Source organism: Canis aureus, chromosome 3 (assembly GCF_053574225.1).
Source record: "Canis aureus isolate CA01 chromosome 3, VMU_Caureus_v.1.0, whole genome shotgun sequence".
In the NCBI taxonomy this organism is placed as follows: Eukaryota; Metazoa; Chordata; class Mammalia; order Carnivora; family Canidae; genus Canis; species Canis aureus.
In genome coordinates this window covers 74321409-74340206 of record NC_135613.1, presented here as the reverse complement: position 1 = coordinate 74340206, position 18798 = coordinate 74321409, and the positions used below count along the sequence as shown (strand labels likewise).

At 61.2% G+C, this 18798-nt stretch overlaps 1 protein-coding gene across 8 annotated transcripts in view; it reads left to right on the top strand.

Moving 5' to 3' along the window:
* The first annotated feature begins 520 nt into the window (after positions 1 to 520).
* The window catches only part of BCL9L (BCL9 like), a 28535-nt gene continuing 10257 nt past the window's right edge, over positions 521 to 18798 (top strand). The window contains exons 1-4 of one of the 8 annotated variants that reach the window (XM_077893774.1): positions 521 to 1333; positions 7683 to 7740; positions 16643 to 16744; positions 18009 to 18394. In XM_077893774.1, the coding sequence (XP_077749900.1) occupies positions 16719 to 16744; positions 18009 to 18394 (412 nt within the window). In that variant the 5' untranslated portion in view covers positions 521 to 1333; positions 7683 to 7740; positions 16643 to 16718. Of the gene's footprint in view, positions 1334 to 7682; positions 7741 to 9714; positions 9969 to 16268; positions 16292 to 16642; positions 16745 to 18008; positions 18395 to 18798 lie in introns of those variants that run through there. The other 7 variants (XM_077893776.1, XM_077893779.1, XM_077893777.1 and 4 more) reach the window with 7 other exon arrangements.

Sequence of the window (18798 nt, the reverse complement as noted above, 5' to 3'; positions counted from 1 at the left end):
GCAGCACTTTGAGGTTAGGAGTTCTTTTGAGAAGACAAAGGTTTTACTTCTACATTTTCTTAGCATCCAGTTTGTGCTAAGGATTGAGGTGAAAAAATTCAGTCTATGCCCTCAAGGGCCTCCTGGTCCACTAGGAAAGAGAGATGGATAAAGAGATGCTCAGTGCATCATGAATGTGGGTGGGCACAGTGAAAAGGGGACCCAGTAGTGTGTGTGTGTGTGTGTGTGTGTGTGTGTGTGTGTGTTGGGGGTGGAGGGGAGTCCAGGTAACCCCCACCCCTTCCAATCGGTGTAGACCGGAGGGTAGTTTGTGAAACCTCTCTGCAGCCTGGATGCTGCCGGCGCGCCTCTGGCCCGGCCCTCGGAGCGGGGAGGAGAGAGACAGAAGCCCCCTCCCCGCCCGCGGGCCAACCTGCCTCCCGCTAGCCGGCCGGCGCCTTACCGAGTCAGACCACTGGGAGGCTGGGGGAGCCGGGTTGGGCGAGGAGGCGAGCGAGATGGGGGAGCTCTTATTTTGACAGGGGCCTCTCCGGGCTCTGGTATGAAGGCAGAAGGAGGCAGCCAGAGAGCCCCGATGCTTATTCAGGCTGGGGAGCGGAGCCGAGTGGAGGGGCGAGCGAGGCTCCGGCAGCGCAGGGGAGCCCGGGGAGGCGGCGGCGCGCGGCAGAGCCAGTGGCCGGACATGCCCCGGAGCCGGGGCCGCTGCACCACCGCCGCCGCCCGGAGCCAGCCGGCCGGACGCCCGCACGCCTGGGTCCCCCGGCGCCGCGCCGCCCGGGGGCTGCGACCCGGACCCTCGGCGTCCGACCAACAATAAGCGCCCAGACAGCCCCCTCCCCGCCCCGCGCCGCCGTCCCCGCGGGCCTCGGGAAAGTGAAAGGAGGAGGCGAAGGAAGGGAGGAAGGAAGGAAGGAAGCGAGGAAGGAAGGAAGGAAGGAAGGAAGGAAGGGAGGAGGAGCAGGAGCAGGAGCCGGAGCCGGAGCCGTGAGGGTCGGGGCCGAGCCCCCAGCCCCGAGCCCCGAGCCCCGAGCCCCGAGCCCCGAGCCCCGAGCCCCGGGCCGGGCGGCGTGCACGCTCTCCCGCCGCTGTCCGGCGCCCACGACCATGCTCGGCGGTTGGGAGGCAGGAACCCAGGCGCCCAGCGACCCCCGGATGCCCTCTCCCGGGCCGGGCTGGTGTTGAGATCGAGGCGTCCAGGATCAAAAGATCACCGCCTGCCCGCCCCCCTCCGCACCTCCAACTGGCAAGCCGGAGGACCCCATCCAGTCACCGACCCTGACCCGGTCATGGCGTCCAGCTCCGGCCTGGCGTGAGGACCCCCGACCCGCGCGAGGTGAGGGCTGGGCTGGGGCCGAGGGCGAAAGTCATGCCAGGCAGGCAGCGGCGCGAGGAGGGAGATCCAGTTTGAACTGGGGAGGGGGGAACCCAGTCTAATTGTCTGTTGCCCTCTGGCACGCGCCCCCAGGCTGTTGGAGGGGTGGGGGACGCCCCCAGGGTGAGTGGTGGCTGCTCTCGGGGCCGCGATCAGGTTGGCAGCCCCGGGGCTCAGGGGGGAGGGCTTAGGGGCAGCCGGGGGACCCTGCCACCCTAGCGCAGAGAACAAGGCCGGCCTTGGGCCAGCTGGAGCAGCAACCTTGCCCTGGGGGCTTCTGGGAGATGTAGTCCCCCTCCCAGGCTCACCAGCCCCTTGGGTCTCAGCACCCCGGCACTCCTCCCCTGGCTACTGGGAGCCTCCAGAAGGAGGTGCATGAGGAGGGGGGCTTGCTGGGGTTACCCTCTGGCCCCAGGCAGTGCCTGGGAGCAGCAGGGGCTGCGACTGGAGGAGTCTCCCCGGCCAAGGATTCTCAGTGGTGTGGGCTTGGCTGGGGGGTGGGGCAGTCACACAGTTCCTTGGAGGTGTCCCTGCACTGCTAAGGGGAGGCTCCCCCTGCCTCGGTTTGGGGGAGCCCTTGGGGGAGGAATATGGGGAAGAGAAGTGAGGCTTCAGGCTTCTTGCTTGCCTGGGGAATGTCCTGTCCCTGGGCTGCTGGAATTTGGTTTCAGGAGACACTGAAGTCTACTCTCCCCTTCTCCCTCTGGGTTGCCGAGAAGGAGTGTGTCCCTCGCAGTCTGGGAGTCTGGAGGGTGTCTCTCTGGAGCAGTGAAGCCAGGATCTGCTTCTGTCTGTCTGTCCAGCCTCCTTCCTTCCGGGTTTTTCTGACACCCCCCTCCTCCCTCCTCCTTGAGTCTGTCTGCTGCTTGGGGTGTGTGTCTGTGTCTGGGGTGGGGGGGTGCGTGCTCTGCAGCAGGGAGGGCAAGTGTCGCTCTGGGAGAGGTGAGCTGGGCTTGTGGCTGAGCCTTGGGATAGGGGCTTGAGGCCAGCTTGATCTTTGGCCTTGGTTTCCTGTTTTACCTAGGAAAGCTGTCTTCACAGTGTCTGCTGGAATCCTACTGATGCCTCTAGGCAGCTCTCTGAGTACAAGCTCCAGGGTGGTTGGGCTTCCACTCCTCAGTCTCTCCAGAGAGCAGCCACTTCTGGGGGGCCTGGCTTTTCTGCTGCTCCCCAGCAAGGTCTTGCTCTCTCTGGTCAGGGCCACGACTTCATGGCCCCAGGGGAAGAGCATGATCAGGCCCTGTTTTTCTGGTGTCATCTGTGAGGCGCCTGCAGATAGAAGCCTCAGGACTCAGGAAGCAGTGAGAATGGGCCAGGAAGGTGAGGGGTAAGGAAAGTCTGGTAGGGAGGGAAGGTGCTGCTTCCCCTAGGTGATCAGGCTCCTTGGCCTTGGAGAACCAGGCATGGAAGGCCAGGTTCTAGCCACCTCCTTCTAGAGGTTCTCTGATTACCTGTGTTGCTCCTGATTAGGGGTGGATCGGTGGGGGGGGGGGGGGGGGGGGCGAGGTTTAATGTTTGAAAGGGTGCTGGTTAGGGGTAGAATGCCTATAATCATCCATCCAGGGCAACTCTTGTGCTTGGGATAGCAGGGGCCCCGTGGCTGGAGATGGGTTCTGGAGGTCCATGTGGAGGTTCAAAATGAGTCTCTAATTACCGGGGTTGAGGGTCAAGGCGGGAAGAGATTACAGAGTCCTGGAGAAGGGATTGGTGGTCCACAGAAATCTGGGACTAGCACAGCAGTGGTAATGAGGGGCCTCGTGAACTTGCTTATTGAACCTGTGCTGGGCACCCCGTGCCTCTGTCTGGATAGTTCCTGCCCCCAGCTTCTAGGTACCCGGGTTAAACAGGAGCCGTGGGCTGGGGACTCAACTTCCCTAAACAAGCAGGGCAGTAGCCTTCTGGGCAGAGGCCTAATGGGTGGCAGTGTCAACTCAACAAGGGCTGGAATGCCTGGCACCTGCTTTAGATGAAAGGAGATGCCTGCAAAGGGGGGATGCCTGCCTGCCTGCCTGCCGGGGAGCAGCTGGGATGGAGCTCTGAGTGGCCCGGGAGTGAGGTGGCAGGAAAGGGCCAGGGCTGCAGGTAGCAGCAGCTCTGGCAAGAGTGGAAGGAGCCAGCCCTCCCCCAGGTCTATAGCCCCTCCTCCGGGGAGTCTAAGAACCAGAGCTGGGGGCACCCCCACACTGCCTCTGGCGCCACAGGCTGAACGTCCGCCCCAGTACCCAGGGGACAGGGCAGCTGCGGGGAGCCAGGGTGTCTGAGTGTCCAGTCTTCCCGGGACCGGGAAAAGCCTGCAAGGACATGGGGAGCACCTTGGGGTTATTGTCCTGATGCCATATTTATTCTTCCTGGGGGTTCTTTGGTTGCTGGTAGTGAGGCACCCCAAGAGCCTGGGGACCCAGGGGTGATAGGGAAATGACATCCCTTCCCTGTGCCAGAAGCCCTGGGCACTGCCCGGGTGCTGACCCAGGGGGAGGGGGCAGGGGGGGATGGCACCGTGGGAAAGTGGGCAGCCGTGGGAGCCAAGCGGGTACAGGCTGGGTGCCGCGGGCAGGGAGCCTCTGCCAGGCCCGCTCTCCCTGGGGTGGGGCCGGCTGTTCCAGGGACTGGCTCAACCTGTTGAGCGCCTGGCTGCTGGAGCTTGGCATCTGTGCCCCTGCCTGCCAGCCCTGGCAGCTGCCCACCATAGCCACCCTGTTGGGGCTGCCCCTAGGGATCTGGGAGAAGGAGGCTCCTTGTGGCCGTGGCCGAGGGGCCAGGATGGGTCTGGTAGAGGCTCATCCAGAGAGTGCTAAGTTTCCCCAGGTCCTGTTCCCTGACTCCCAGAGCTGGGCTGGGGCCAGCTGGAGGGCTGGGTAGCCAGTGGCTAGGAGCTGAGGGGCATGGTGAGGAGGCCCCGTACTAGGGCTCCTGAGGTGCTCAGATGGGCGGCCCTAAAGGCAGCCTGGAGTTACAGCCTGGAATTTCCTCTGCTGGGTGCCAGGGCCTGGCCTCCAGAGCCCCACCCCCAGCCTGGCCTGACCTCCCCTCCCTGGGAGAGAACCGCCGACTTTCCCTGGAGGTCGGGGGAGGGGCAGTAAGGGCGTTCTGCTGCCCTGGGAGCACTGGGGGGGAGGGGGCGACTTCCTGGGTGTTGGGGTATGCTGCCCTGCCTCAGTCTCCCCAAAGGCCCCCCCTCCCCATGAAGAAGAGGGAAGCTCCTGGTTCCCGGGGTGCTGTCTCCCACCCTGCTCTGAGTTTGGCGAGTCTTGAGTCCTATGGAGGATCTCTGAGCCCTGCAGACCCTAGTCTCTTAGCTCTGGGCCCCTGGGGCTCTGCTAGCCGGGGTGCTGCTCTGTAGAGAAGGTGTTGACCACCGCCCACTAATGGGGGAAGCGGGCGCAGGCTGCTTCCTTCTTCCTCTCACTCCTGCGGGGAAGGGCGGCCTCCCCTCCCTTGTCACTTTTTCAGAAGTCTGTGGCCAAAGCCGAGTCTTCTCCTTCTTCGCCTCCTTTCCACCCAGGGCCCTTCCCGCTCGGCCCCAGACTACCTGCCCCCTCCTAACCTTGGTGTCCCTTCTAGGCTCCCCTCTCTGGGGGGCTGGGATTCCCACTGGCCAACTCCTCCTCCAAAGGGCTGCTGGCCCGTCTTCCCCTCCCCCTTCCTCTCCACCCCCAGCCTCAACTGGGAATGGCCCTGAATCCAGCATTTCCAGCATTTCGAAACCAAGATTGTTTTGAAATCCCTGAGTTCTTCTCCACCCCACTCAGCCTCCCCTCCTCCCCACCAGCCCAGAACTTAGTCCTCTAATCTGACCTCACGCTGTGCCTTGCCAGGGTCCGTGTGTGTGAGTTTGAGTGCTAGCGCTTAGCCACGTGCATACTACTCTGTGTATATGTGTGTCTGTGTGTGTGCGCGTGTGTGCGTGCAAGCGCGGGCGCGCGAGCCAGTGTGTGTGCGTATCCCAGTGTGGGTGGATCTGTCTGTCAGCAGTTCTGTGTGACTGGCCGATGTCTTTTGTGGATCTTGAGCTCTCCTCCTTCTCTAGGACTATGACAGCCTCTATGTGTCTTGAACCATTTTCAGGGAGTTTGGGGTTATTTGGGGGAGATAGATATCTTGGATGTGTATCTTTGGGAATCGTGTCTGTCTCAGGTGCACGGCCCAGGGAGTGTCTCTGAGGAGTGTGTATGCCTAGGGTCGTGTCTCTTGGATGAGTTTATGTGCGTGTGTGCGTGTGTGTGTGTATGTGTATGTGTACATGTGTGCACTCTACTTCTGTTCCTATTTCTCTCTTCCTCCCCTTGAACATGTCTGGGGTGTGTAGTCACAGGTCTCCCCACAGCAACCTGGGACATGGAATCCTCTGTCCCTTGATAGGGAGGTTTCTTGGAGTGGGGCCAAGGCTTCTGGCAGTTCCATGGTCCTTGGAGAGAAAGCAGTGGAGTGGAAAGACTTTGGGATAAACTGTCCCTGGGGCTGGGCTCTCTTCCTCTGCCCCTCATGGACACCCAGCACCTTTGAGGGGTCCTAATACCCTCTTCTTGACCTCATGATACTGTGGTGGCCAACCACTGGGAGGCCTAGTGCCCTAAGGGAAAGGGCTAGGAAAGGGAGTTCACCCTTCCCCCAGTCACTCGCCTCACTGGGGATGAGGAACAGCTAGCCACATCAGACCAGGGAGCTTGGTGGCTAATTGAAGATTCAGGAAAGTTGACTTCTCTAGCTGGGGGCAGACAGCGAAAGAAGGCAAAACATTCATTTCCAACCTTCACAGAAGACAGAGGGGGCCAGTATCCTAAGGGGGTGATGTCCTACCCCAGAAATATGGGCATTTGGGGTGGGGCCAGCTGCTGTTGTAGCCTGGATCCTGGGAAGTCCTTCATGTTTAATTTCACTCTGTAGTTAGTGTTCTACAGTGGGGGACAATGTCAAGGGTGGGGGCTTTTTTTTTTTTTTTTTGTCAGAGTAAGGGTGGTGATAGAGTTAACATTAGCACAGGACTCTGGCACTAGAACCCCTGATAATCTCACTATGACTCAGTTTCCCATCCTAGGATCTCAGGTTATAGTTGAATGCTTTCCTCTAGAAGCCCTTATGTCAGATCAGTGAGGAGGAAGAGGGCCAGAGCAGGGGCTGTTTGTAGGAGTTGGGGGCCTATGCAGACAGCAGCAGGAGGTAGGCAGAGGATAAGCTGTCCCTTCCCCCTACCCCCAGTCATAGCCTCTGGTCCCAGGACACAGTGGGAGGAGGGGAGGGGTAGAGGCACAGGTTGGTACAGTGCTCAGTGACCCAGCAAGGGGAGGGCTTTGGCAAGGAATTTTCAGTTTGTTTCTCAATCTCTGTCTCTGAGACACGCACACACACGTCACTGCAGACACCTTCAGGAGATGAGCCCAGAAGTCACCTAGGTGGTGGCAGGGCAGGGCGCTACCAGAGGGGGCTCTGGGGACCAGCCTCATTCTGGCAGACGCCCTGTACTTGCCCCCTTGAACTGGAAGTTAAGCCCAGCTGGAGGTCTCCTACCCAACTCCCCCCATCCTGGGCCAGGGAGCAACACAGGCTGGACAGGGTTAAGTCTGGTTGGCAGGGACAGCCCCCCCTGCCCCCAGTGCAGTGAGAGAGAGAGGGAGGGGTGGTTAGCAGCTTGCTCTAGTTGGCGTCTCTCCCAGAATTCTTCGGAAAAGAACTCCCCTTTGACCCCCAGTACAAACTGAGCCCAGCCACCAGACTCCCTCCCGCCTGCTTGTGGGAGCTTCACCCAGCCCCCCTCCTACTGAACTGCTTAGCCAGACTCTCTTGCCCCTGGCCCTCCCAACCAGGCTGGTGGGGACCTTGTGTCTTCAGGGGACAAGGGGTGTAGCCAAAGGGACCACACAGGCACCATTCTTTTCCCTGACGTAGGATAACCCTGGGGTTGGCTGGCCCTGAAAACCAGGGTCCTCAGGTCTCCCCATCCAACCCTTCCCCCAGGACCTCAGGCCAGGTCATGGGAGTCATCGGCCCCGCCTCTCTCAAAGGCATCTTCCAGTGCCTTCTCCTTTCCTGCTTCCAGGAGAGGGAGGGGGAGCGGTGTGGTGCAGCAGCTGGGTCAGGCCTGGCTCCCAGCCAATCCACAGAAGTCCTGGAGTGGTGGTGGTGGTGGTGGGGGGCGGTGGTGTCCGAGTAGCTCAGAGACTTCCTGGAGCTGCAGGCTGTGTGTGTGTGTGTGTGTGTGTGTGTGTGTACACGTGTATGTGGTATACATGTTGGGGGAGGGGCTGGGGTTCTGGGAGGAGCAGGGGCCTAGATTGCTGGCTTGGGGCTTCCAGCTGTGACCCTCTCTCCACAGGGAGCCCCCTTCCCAGACCACACCCTTGAGCCTGAGCCCGGCACACGTTCCTCCTGAGGTGAGAGCTCCGTGTGCTTGCGTGTGCCCCCCACAGCCTCCTCGCTGCTTTCTTGTCTGCCAGTGTCCTGCTTGGCTTTTTGTCCGGGGCGCCCTCCTCCTGGCTTTGTGCCCCCACTTCTCCTTTCATCCTCCTGCCCCCCCCCCCCCCAGGACCGAACACAGCCTCACAACCTGAGGCCTGGGAGGTGGGGGTGGGCAGGAAGGGTTAAAGTGCCACCCCAGTGAAAGCCCCAGGCCTTCTCTTAGCTGGATCCTTTCCTGGCGGGGAGGTGGGGAGTTCCTGCCCAATCACCCCTGGAGGGCAAGGTACGGTTTCCTGGTCATCCCAAGTACTTGCCCCGCTCTGTCCTGGCTTTGGCCTCAGCCTGGCTGAGTCAAAGCCAGGGTGGCTACCAGCCACGGTGATGTGGTTTCGGCCCTGGTCTCTAGACACACACACACACACACACACACACACACGCACACACACACACACACACACACACGGAGGCTCTCTCCCTCCTGCCACCCCCCTCTTTCCCTCCCTCCCCTCCTTCCTTACTTAGCAACAACTCCCTGAATTCACAACAAACACGCCTGTAGGCTCCTGGGCTGACTAGAAAGGCTGCAGAAGGCTGGGGACAGGGAGGAGGCACGTCTCTTACAGGGTCCTCAGGAGGGAGGGGCTTCTAATCCCCTCCCCCCCAACTCCTTCCCTGGCTGGAGGCCACCACCCCTCTGGGACTGGGAGGAAGTGGTCCTGCTTCCAGCACAGGCAATGAAAAAAGTGGGGAGCAGTGACAGGTGTGGCCACACAGGTGTGGGGACAAGGCTTGGACTCCACCCTTGGCGATTGAGTCCCACTTGACCTTTGACCCCCACCTGGAGAGCGAGCGGCGACTCCTCTCCAGCCTACCGGCCTCTCTCAGCAGGGGCCCTGTGTTGTTGTCATGGTAACTTGCTTGGCTCCCTTCCGACTATTAGGGACCAGGATGGGCGAGGACGTAGCGGATTAGGGGTGGGTAGGACTGGGGGCCCTGGAGAACTTTGCTCTCTGGGCACCTGTGCTGAAGGGGTGGGGAATGGTGCCCTCTCTTTGATCTCTTCCCCGGGCAAGAACTACGGCCTCGGCCTGGCCAGGACCTGGGGCATGTGGGGCCTGGAGGGAGCGTGTGTAGAACGAATGAGGGCGCCCATCCTCTCGTCAGAGCACAGAGGACTGATACAGGGTGAACTGGTCTTGCAAAAATGGTTAAGAACCCGATTGCTGGCATGTCTGGGTTCAAATCCCAATTCTTCTAATTCTGGACTGTGTACCTTAGGCAAGTTCCTTAACTCCCTGTGCCTTAAAGTGGGGATCATAAAAGTACTTCTGGGTAGAGCCATTTGAGGATTAAATTAGATCGTGCATGTGTAGCATTCAGGACAGCCTGGGGTTCCGGAGTAAATGCTCAGTACGCGTTAGAGATCCTCCTCTTGTTCCTGGTCATCGCTTTCTGCAGGAACTCCTGACCACCCCTCCGCCCTCCCCTGCTCCCCCCGCCCCCCCCCCCCCCCCCGCTTTGGCAGGGAAGAACTGATGGTGGGGGGAGGACTGTATGGTGAGGGGATAACCTTCCCAGTCCTCTAAACTAGATTCTAAGACCCTTCCAGACTCCCTTTCTTACTGCCTCAGTCTCCCCACTGTTGGAGCTGGCCGACATCACGGTTGCAAGGTCACCAAATAACCACAGGCCCACAGAGGGGCCTGGGGGCCTTAGGACATGTCCCTCCCAGTTTGCTAGTGCTTCTCAGGCTCAGCTCTCCCTCCCCCAGGCTGCTGGCTCAGATCAACTTTAGCACCCCTCCCACCATTCCATCCCTGCTGCTCTGTTCTTTCACCAGGCTGAACGCAACATTCTGTCCTTAAATGGCTTAACTGGCTGCCTCCTCTCCTTCCTGGCCTCAGGGGTCAGGGACCTTCCTTGGGGAGAACAGTGGCAGTGTGGAGCTGTGACATGGATGGCAGCTGTTAGGCCTGCCCCAGGGTTCAGGGTCCCCTGGATTCCCTGTATGCCCTGCCTGGACATTTTTCCTGAGTGTGGCAGAGCAGGGCCCAGGCCTGTGATATGTATAGAAGCCCAGATGGGCTTGCCTGGCACCTGCCGCACACAAACGGGCAGGGAGGAGGCATCCTGAGGCCCAGAGGAGGAGTGAGGTCAGATCAGCACCCACAGTGGCCATTAGACTCTTTTTGTGGGCTGCATGGTAAGTGTGGGCAGCGCTGGGGAGAGTTCTGTGTGCCCTGGGGCAGCATCTGCGTGCCCTGTGTGCCCTGGGGCAGAGTGAATGCGGGGTGACACCGGGTGAGCAGGGCTCCTGAAGGGCCTGGGGTGGGGGTGGGGGATAGTGGATGGGCTGAGGGTTGGGAACTTTTGAATGAGGCACCCAGGAATGGACAGCAGGGGTGGGGTGCCCACAACTGGGGGAGCTCTGCAGACAGGTGGTTTGGATCTTCTGGGGAGTGAGTATCAAAATCTCAGGAGAAAGTGGATTATACAATACGGCAGAGGTGCCTGGGATCTCAGGCCTCCTGGGTCTGAGACCTGGGCTTGGCCAGCAGGTACTTTCTCTGGCCTGCTACCCAGAGGGGTGGGCTAGAGCCCCTGGCTCTATCCCCTCCTTCTGGAACAGAGAAGACACTCCCCTTCCATGGGTCTGAAAGTGAGGGCTCGGAGTTGGCCTGGGCCATGCCTCACTGCTGGGCTGGCCATGCTGCCTATGCCCGGCCCCTGGGGCCTGTTCCTTGGGCAGGCTGGGGCTATTTTTGGGATCGGGCTGGGGCTCTGGGGCTGGTTTCAGATGTTCCAATGTGAACAGGAGAAAATGGGAACAGATGGCTGGAGGGTCCTGCTGGGAGCAGGTTATTTTTAGGGCCTTGTTAACCCTTTTGGGGCTTGCAGAGCCACCCCGAGAGGGATAGCCCTCTGCAGTTGAGAAGAGGACAGGTCTTCTCCCCGGACCCCTGCTTTCTAGAACTTCCTATGCCAGTTGCTCCTCTTGACCTCTCAGATCCTTCACTCTGGAAGGACGTGCATGGCAAGAAAGTAGACTCCAGCTTCTTCTAGCCCAGGGGTCAGACAGGGAGAGGGCGGCCTGGCTGGGGGGAACCTTCTTTTCCTTGCCTCCTGAGGTTCTGAGACACACACCTGAGACTAAGAGAGGGAATAACCACTTTCTGGGTTCACACTCTGGGTTCTAGTGTATGTCAGTAAACCTAGTGATGCCCAGGGGAGTGCTAGCTGAGGGAGCTGACCTCTTCCAGGAGCGCAGAGGAAGAGCCAAGCCTTTGTACTTGGTACCACTTACATGACATCTGTGGGCCTCATTCCCTTGGATATTCCAAGGGCAAATGCCCACATATCTGGGTGCCTTGCAGGGGGTGAAGAAGGGGACATCATGGCCAGAGGTGGTTTCATTTTATTTTTATTTTTTTTATTTTTATTTATTTTTTTAAAAGATTTTATTTATTTATTCATAGACACACACACACACACAGAGAGGCAGAGACACAGGCAGAGGGAGAAGTAGGCTCCATGCAGGGAACCCAATGTGGGACTCGATCCCAGGTCTCCAGGATCACACCCCAGACTGCAGGCGGCGCCAAACCGCTGCGCCACTAAGGCTGCCCTCTTTTTTTTTTTTTTTTTTTTAATAAATGTTTAAAAGATTTATTTGTGTGACAGAGAGACAGAATGTGAGCAGCAGGGAGGGGCAGAGGGGGAGAGAGAATTCTCAAGCAGACTCCCCGCTGAGTGCAGAGCCCCAGGGGGGTAGGGCTCAATGCCAGGACCCTGAGATCATGACCTGAGTTGAAATCAAGAGTCGGCCACTTCACCGACTGAGCCACCCAGGCGTCCCCAGAAGCAGTTTCTTGAGGGCAGATTATGTCATAGGCATTCTGTTTTAGATAGTTTCACTAGTAGTATCTCGCCCTGTACCCTGTACGTTTATCCTCACTTTGAAGATGAGGAGACAGGCTCAGAGGAACAAGTCCCATAGCTCAGACAGGGAGGGATGTGATTGGCACCTTGTCTGCCTGACTGCAAACCCAGCCCTCCTGCACTGCATCACTCACACCGCCCGCCCTGGTGTCCCACCCCCAGAAGGCGAGGCTGCTGGGGCAGGAGCTCCTCAGGGAGCAGGTTTATGGAATGAGCGTGGGAAAGGAGGCCTGGGGGCAGGGGACCCTGCATGTCACTGGTCTCACAATCCCCTAAGCCCTTCTTGCTGGAGGGTGCCAGGACTGACACCAGAAACCCCGTTTGGCCTTCCTGTCTTCCCTGCAGGAGGATCACAGGCATACATCCTGTCTCGGCAGTCCCCACCCCCACCCCCACCCGTCCTGGCCCACATGCTCCTGCTTCCTGTAGGGTCATGGCAGTCTGGATGTCAACGTGGGCAGAGCTTGAGGGCCCTCCAGGTGCCTCTGGTGCCAGGGTTGGGCTGGGCAGGCGAGAGGAGGGCCCCGGGGGCGATGTCTCTGCCGCTGGCAGTACCTGGGGGAGAGAGCAGAGCGGCGGGCGTTGGGTGAGGTCCCGCCCCGCGGTGGTGCGCTGGCTGGCTGTGCCAGCGGTCTGCCCGCACTCCAGTCCTCCCACAATGGCCCCATTGTTCCCAGCCGCCAGGCAGTTTGGAGGAGGTTCCTAGGCCACCCCTACCCACCCCCCCAAACAGGGGCCAGATTAACCCCTTGGAGGACAGGCCAGGTGAGGGCCCATGGGGAGCTACCCTGTCCATTCCTCTCTTTGGGAAGCCCAGGCTTTGGGAAGTCACCTTCCACCTACGTGAACTCAGGAACAAGGCAACTCCAGAAGTGGGGCCTCCCACTGGGTAGGGTGTAGCACCTAGACCCTCTCCCACCCCCACTGGGGTGCAGGTGCCAGGGGGCAGGAAGTGCCAGTGGGGTGGCAGGCAGAGACCAGATATATTTGGGCCGGTGGGGCTAATTCCAGCCACCACCGCCTGCCCTACTGGCTCCTGAGCTCCTTTCCTTCCTGTGAAACCAGAGCTGGGTTGGGCCTAGCTCAGGATTTCGGTGGATTTAAAGAGGCAGCACCATCCCTGCCAGCCTGGCTTCCTCTCCCCCTCCCCAGGTAGGGTCGGGGCAGAGAGAGGACTGAAGAACTCCTGGCTCTTGCCTTGCCCTGGGCTAACCCTGGGCCCTTGCCCCAGTTGGGGGTACCAGGCTCTTGGCAGCTCCTCTCTCCCAGAGCTTTGGGCGGGTGGGGTGGGCGGGGGTGGGCTGTGGTTTCCTGTGTTGGCTGTTTGTGCCTGGCCCAGAGTGCCCGCCGCCTGCCTGGGCTTCCTGCCCTGTCTTGTTTCCTTGTGCCCCCCACCCTCTCTTCCCCCTCCCCCCCGAGGGAGGGAGCAGCCAGGGATTGGGCAGCAGCCTTTGGGGGCACCCCACTGCCAAGGCATGACTGCGTCCCAAGGCCTGGCCACATTGGCACTGGCTGAAGGAGCCAAGTGAGGTGACTTCAAGCTTGTCTAGGCAATGGCACTTGTCCTGCAGCCTCCAGGAGGGACAGTGGGCACCATAGTGGGCAGAATGCCCCTCCCCCTGAGCACCCTGTTCAGAGACCCCAGACTAGAGTAGTCTGGGACTAGGAGTTCCCACATCCCTACAGGACTGGGTTGCCTGGCTACCCTGGGGCTGCAGGTGGGGTGAGGTGGTTTGTCAACCAGACAAAAGTTGTTGATTTTCGTGGTCTCCTTTGGCAAGAGGTGGGGGGGTGGGGGTGGGGAGAGCTGCTAGGAACCAGGGGGAGGGGGAGGCCTCTGAGCCCGCAAGTCCCCACATAAAGGGTCCCAGAGCAATACCTTGGTCCTTGAGCAAATTTCCTGCTGTGCTATGAATCCTTGACCTCCCCACTGGGCTGAGTCACCACCTCAGGAAGAGGAAGTGACCCGGGTGGTAGAGGGGAGCTTCTAGGGACCAAGCAGTCCTGACACCCAGGAGAAAAGGGACCTGGGCCTTGTCTTAGGAGCTGCACGTCCCTGAGCCAGGGGACCATAATCCAAGCCCCATGGCTCCAAGAGGGCCCGAGTAACCCATTTCCTCTCCAGAGGTGTCTGCCCACTCTATGGGGGAGCATGGAACCTCCAAACCGTTTTCTCACTGCTTCTCTTGGGTGGTTTTGAGCTGGGCAGTGAGACTGGTGGGCTGGCTGGCGAACCAAGCAGGGGCTCCCAGGGTGGGGGGGGCTGGTGTGTGAATACCCGTTACACCTGTGGCAGTTCTGTGTTTAGCATCCGTTGAAGGCTTCCATGGAAGCCTTCCTGATCTCCCTCCCCCAGCCCAGGTCAGGTTCATGGGCTCCCCCCAACCCCCCAGGGAAGCAGCTGATCTCAGGCTCTTTGTCACAACAGCCTCCTGGGCTCTGTTCTCAGGGTGTGCTCCTGGCCATTTGCTCAGGTGACTCTCTGGCCTGTTTGTGAGCACATGTCACCACTTCCCACCTTAGTCTCTAAGAGAGAGCCACAGCACTGTTCCCAGAATCCCATGCCTTTCCTTTCAGTCATCCCAGGGGCTCCTGCTGCCGAGCTGGGGGAAGCCCTCTTCACTCACTGGTGAAAAACTGCACCCACCAGGAATTAGCACCCCCCACCCTCAAACCCCAGGTCCTCCAGGTCTCTTTGGGCCCTGAGGGTGCTGAGGAGGAGGGGTCTTTGGGAGCTGGGGCAGACTCCTGAGGGGTAGGGGGAGGTGTGAGATGGGAAAGTCCTGACTCATCTGTGCTTGACTCAGCTCGCCCTGTGGCCTGGTGGGAGCGAGGGGGTGGAGTCCGAGAGGGGAGAGCCACTCCAAGATTGTTCTGGGGAGGAGCCTTGGTCAGACTGAGGACACTGGAGAGGACTCATTTTCTAACAGCCCCTTCCCCAATTATTCCAGGTCCCAACATTTGAAGCTGTAAACACAGGAGGTGGTGGGTGGCCCTTGCCCTGCCCGTCTGCCCCACAGGGGGCGGGCCCAGTGGCTGGAAGCCCACCTATCTGCAGGCTCAGAGGAGGAGTCCTGACTCCACGGGGTGGGGGGACGGGACACTGCAGTGCGGGCGGGGGGCCGGGGCGGGGGGACATCTCAGGAATGGGGTCCGGGCGCTGCCGCGTACTGGTCACGTGATGACCCAGGCGCATGCCCCTTCCTTTTCCCACGCCTCAGTTTCTTCATGGAGAAATGGGGATCATAATACTGTCCCTTTAGGTGGTAGGTGATTTCGTGGATGCGCGCGGCGGTGAAGGTGAGAGCTGGAGACACGTCAGCCGCAGGCCTGTCCCTAAGCCCAGGTCCCTCTCCAGACCCGCGCTTAACTGCTTCTGCTCTAACCTGTTGCAGGAGGTGGGGGCTGGCGGAGGGAGGCTTCCCAGCCAGGCCCTGGACTTTGGAACCTTCCCCTGAGGAGCCTCTCTTCCCAGAGGCAGAGCTGGGGCAGGCAATGCCAGTATCCCTGGGGTTAATTTAGAGTTAGGCTCCCACAGGGTCACGGGTGGGGGGGGGGCCCGCTTCCAGGTCCAGCCCAGCTTCCAGCAGCCCTGCAGGCAGAGTGCGCACCGGTGTCTGGCCCGACCGATCACGAGGGCCAAGCTGGGCCCAAGATTCCTCCCCTCCCCCACCCGGATCGGTTGGGCGGGGGAGGGCAGGGCAGGGGGCGGTTGGGTGAGGCTTGTGTGTTTGTGCGAGTCTGTTTGTTGGTGTATCTACGGCCCCGCGTGTGTGTGCGCGTGTGTGTGCGTGCGTGTGTTTCTTTTGTCACTACCAGGCTCAACTTTCTGCGGCCCCCTTGGGGCCGGGCCTCAGTCTTTTCATCCGTTCAATGAGTCGGCGCGCTCCCTCTGCGCCGGCCGGCAGCCAGGGCGTGTGCGGGTGCCCCGGGCTGGTCGGGTGCTCCTCCTGGGGCCCGCGCCCCCCCAGCACCCCTCCGCGGGTCGGCGTGGGCGCGCCTCTAGTTTCCTGGGCTCCGTGCGTGTCTTTGTCTCCCCGTCCACGTGTGAGCTGTGAGTGTGTGTGAGTCAGAGTTCGGGTGCTTGTGGGTCTCGGAGCCCCCGGCCGGCGGCGCCCAGCGCCAGGCCGAGCCCCAGCCCGCCGCCGCCGCCGCCGCCGCCGCCCGCGCCCCGCCCTTCGCCGCACTTGGCCGGTGTCTGTCCGTGCGGCGCGTGCGGGGCCGGCGAGGCGCGCTGCAGCCCTGTCCGCCTCCCGCTCCCTCGCTCGCTCGCTGGCTCCCTCGCTCGCTCTGCCTCTCCGCTCGGGCTCTGCCGAAGGGGGCGGGGTGGGGTGCAGGGGCGGGGGGAGGGGAGGCTCCTGCATTCTTGCGGTCGGGGAGGAATCTGAGCCAGCGTTACTGGTCTCCAGAAGAGCCCAGCTGCAGCCCCGGGGCCCCGCCAGGCCTCTCGCTGCCCGCCCGGGCCTGCTGGAATGGGCACGGGCTAGGCCTCGAGCTGGGGGCGGGGCGGGGCCTGGCCCCTACCCCGGCCCCCTCCTCCGCCGGGGGGCGCCCTGGGGGCGGGGCGTGAGGAGTTCCCCACCCGGGGTGAGGGGCGTGCCTGGGCGCGGGAGTCCCCCCGGGGGCCAGAGCAGACCTCACGGCCGCCCCACGCGGGCACCTTTGCAACTATCCTCTTAGTGATTTCTGCCTCTGCGGCCCGGTGCGGGGGGAGGGGCTTGCTAGAGACTGCAAGCCCCCTGAGGGTAAGGTGCGGGAGGGATGGGGATACAGTCGGCCTCTAGGATAGAGATCCCACCCAGTAGTCCTCCCTTTCCGTTCCCACCTGACCCTGTCTAGTTCCCTAGTCCCAGGGCTGTTGGGTCCTCCCTCCTCCCCTCCCCTTCTTACACCCCCTCCCCAAGTCACAAGTTTTCTCTTTGGGGCTTGTTGCTGCAGTCCGTGCTCCAGTACCGAGTACCTGGCTGGGCCCTGGGCACGCACAGGGGCCGTAGCCCCACTGTGTGTGGGAGCCATGAGGATCCTGGCTAACAAGACAAGGTGTGTGGGTGTCGTGGAGGGCGGGAAGTGTGTGTGTGGAGTGCGGGGAAGGGAAGGGCCCAGTGATCGTGGGGCCGGGCTGTGCTGGCTTGGAGAGTGCGCCCTTTGGGCACTTGGCCCCCAGGGCCACCGTGGGCTCAAGGGGGGTCAGAAAGGGAAGGCCTGCCCCGAGGCAGGAGCCCACAGCCTTACAGCCTGGGCCCAGGGGACCGAGGGCAATGGCAATCAGCTAGGCCTGCCTCTCTAGTCCCTTCCAGCCCTGGCCTCCTAAAAACGGTTTGAGCAGCCCCCGGCCCACCCCACTGTCGGGTCCAATGGCGCCCTCTGGCCTCAGTCTAGCTGCGGGTGGGAGCTGGAGGGAGGGGCGGTGCCTGCCTCCCTCCCCTTCCCCAGGAGAAGCCGGCAGACAGGGCCAGGCGGCAGCAGCAGGACAGCAGAGCTGAAATAAATCTGAGCTGGTGTGGAATGAGGGGGGATAAATATCCTCTCCCGTGATGTGATCTTTCCAGCGGCTATTAATAGGTCTCCGGGGAGGGGGAGGCGGTGGGGGGAGCGGGCTGGAGCTTAAAGGGCCCGCAGCCTAGGCTGCAGGAATCCTTGGCTTCCAGCTTCACTCCAGTCTGCTCGGCACACCACTCCCCTCCCCCTTTCCTCCTGCTCCTGCCTGCCTGGCTGCCAGGCCTGCCGGTGGACCCCCTTTAGGCTTTCCCCTCCTGCTCTGGGGAGCTGTCTGGACCAGTGGGTACCCCTCTCCAGTGTGCTTTCCCCCCGTGTCCCCAGGGGAATGGGGCTGGGGCATGAGCAGTGACCCTCTGGTCCTGTGCCCCTTACCTGCTGGTGTTGGGGCGCGTGAAAGTTGAGGGTGAGGACCTTGGAAGGAGTCTGAAGACAGCAAACCCTTAAAGAGAGGTTGTTCGAGTGTCCGTCAGGTGCTAGTGGAGGGGAGTTGCCATGGAGGCTGGCAGTCTGATGGATGTCCGGGGTGGGGGTGGCTTCTGCTACCCGAGGCCCTGGTTTCCACTTGAATTGTGGGGTCTGAGAGGTGGAGAGGATTGCCCTCTCTCTTCACTCCCCAAAGTGGAGCAAGGCTTCAGTCCTTGTCTGAGGAGCCATGGAGGGAGATAGGGAATAGCTGGTGGTCTTAAGATGCTGCTCAGCCCCCACCTCCCCTACTATTAGGTGAGGTGGGGTGGGGCAGTTAGAATGAAGGCATGCTAGGGCCCTCGCAAGATTAACCTTTCGTGTCTCTCCCACCTTGTCCCAGGTTACCCCACCCCAGGAGGAGAGAAGCTCCAGGGAGCCCGCCGCTGTCCCCGCGCGGCCACTGCCCCCCAGCCCCAGCCAAGCCAATGCACCCAGAAAATAAGTTGACCAATCATGGCAAGACAGGGAATGGCGGGGCCCAGTCCCAGCACCAGAATGTGAACCAAGGACCCACCTGCAATCTGGGCCCCAAGGGCGTGGGGGCGGGGAGCCATGGGGCCAAGGCCAACCAGATCTCACCCAGCAACTCAAGTCTGAAGAACCCCCAGGGAGGGGTGCCCCCTTTCAGCTCGCTCAAGGGCAAAGTGAAGAGGGAGCGGAGCGTGTCTGTGGACTCTGGAGAGCAGCGAGAGGCTGGGACCCCATCCCTGGATTCAGAGGCCAAAGGTACCCTACTTCTTGATCCCCAAGATCCCCAGCATGTTCCAGACCAAGGCCCAAGCTTGTCATCCCCTGTGCCTAAGCCACGTCCCTTGATTTTCTGCAGCATTTATGGGGGGTCACCTTTCTCTTATCCCCATCCTACACACCGACTGGGTCATTCTCTTGGGAGTGGGGTTGGCTGGGGCAGGGACTTCTCATCTGTAGGTGCCACCCATGGAGGGGCCACACAGCGTGATGGGGCTTCCGGTCAGCCTCCTTCCTCTCCAGAGGGGAGAGGGAGGTGCTCTGGGGTGAGGAGCAGACCCACACACCTCCTAGGAACCTCCTGGTATCCCAGCTGGTGGGAGCCTTTGAGTAGGCTCTGGGGCCTGGAAGGGTAGCAGAGGCTTCCCCCTCCCTCACTCACC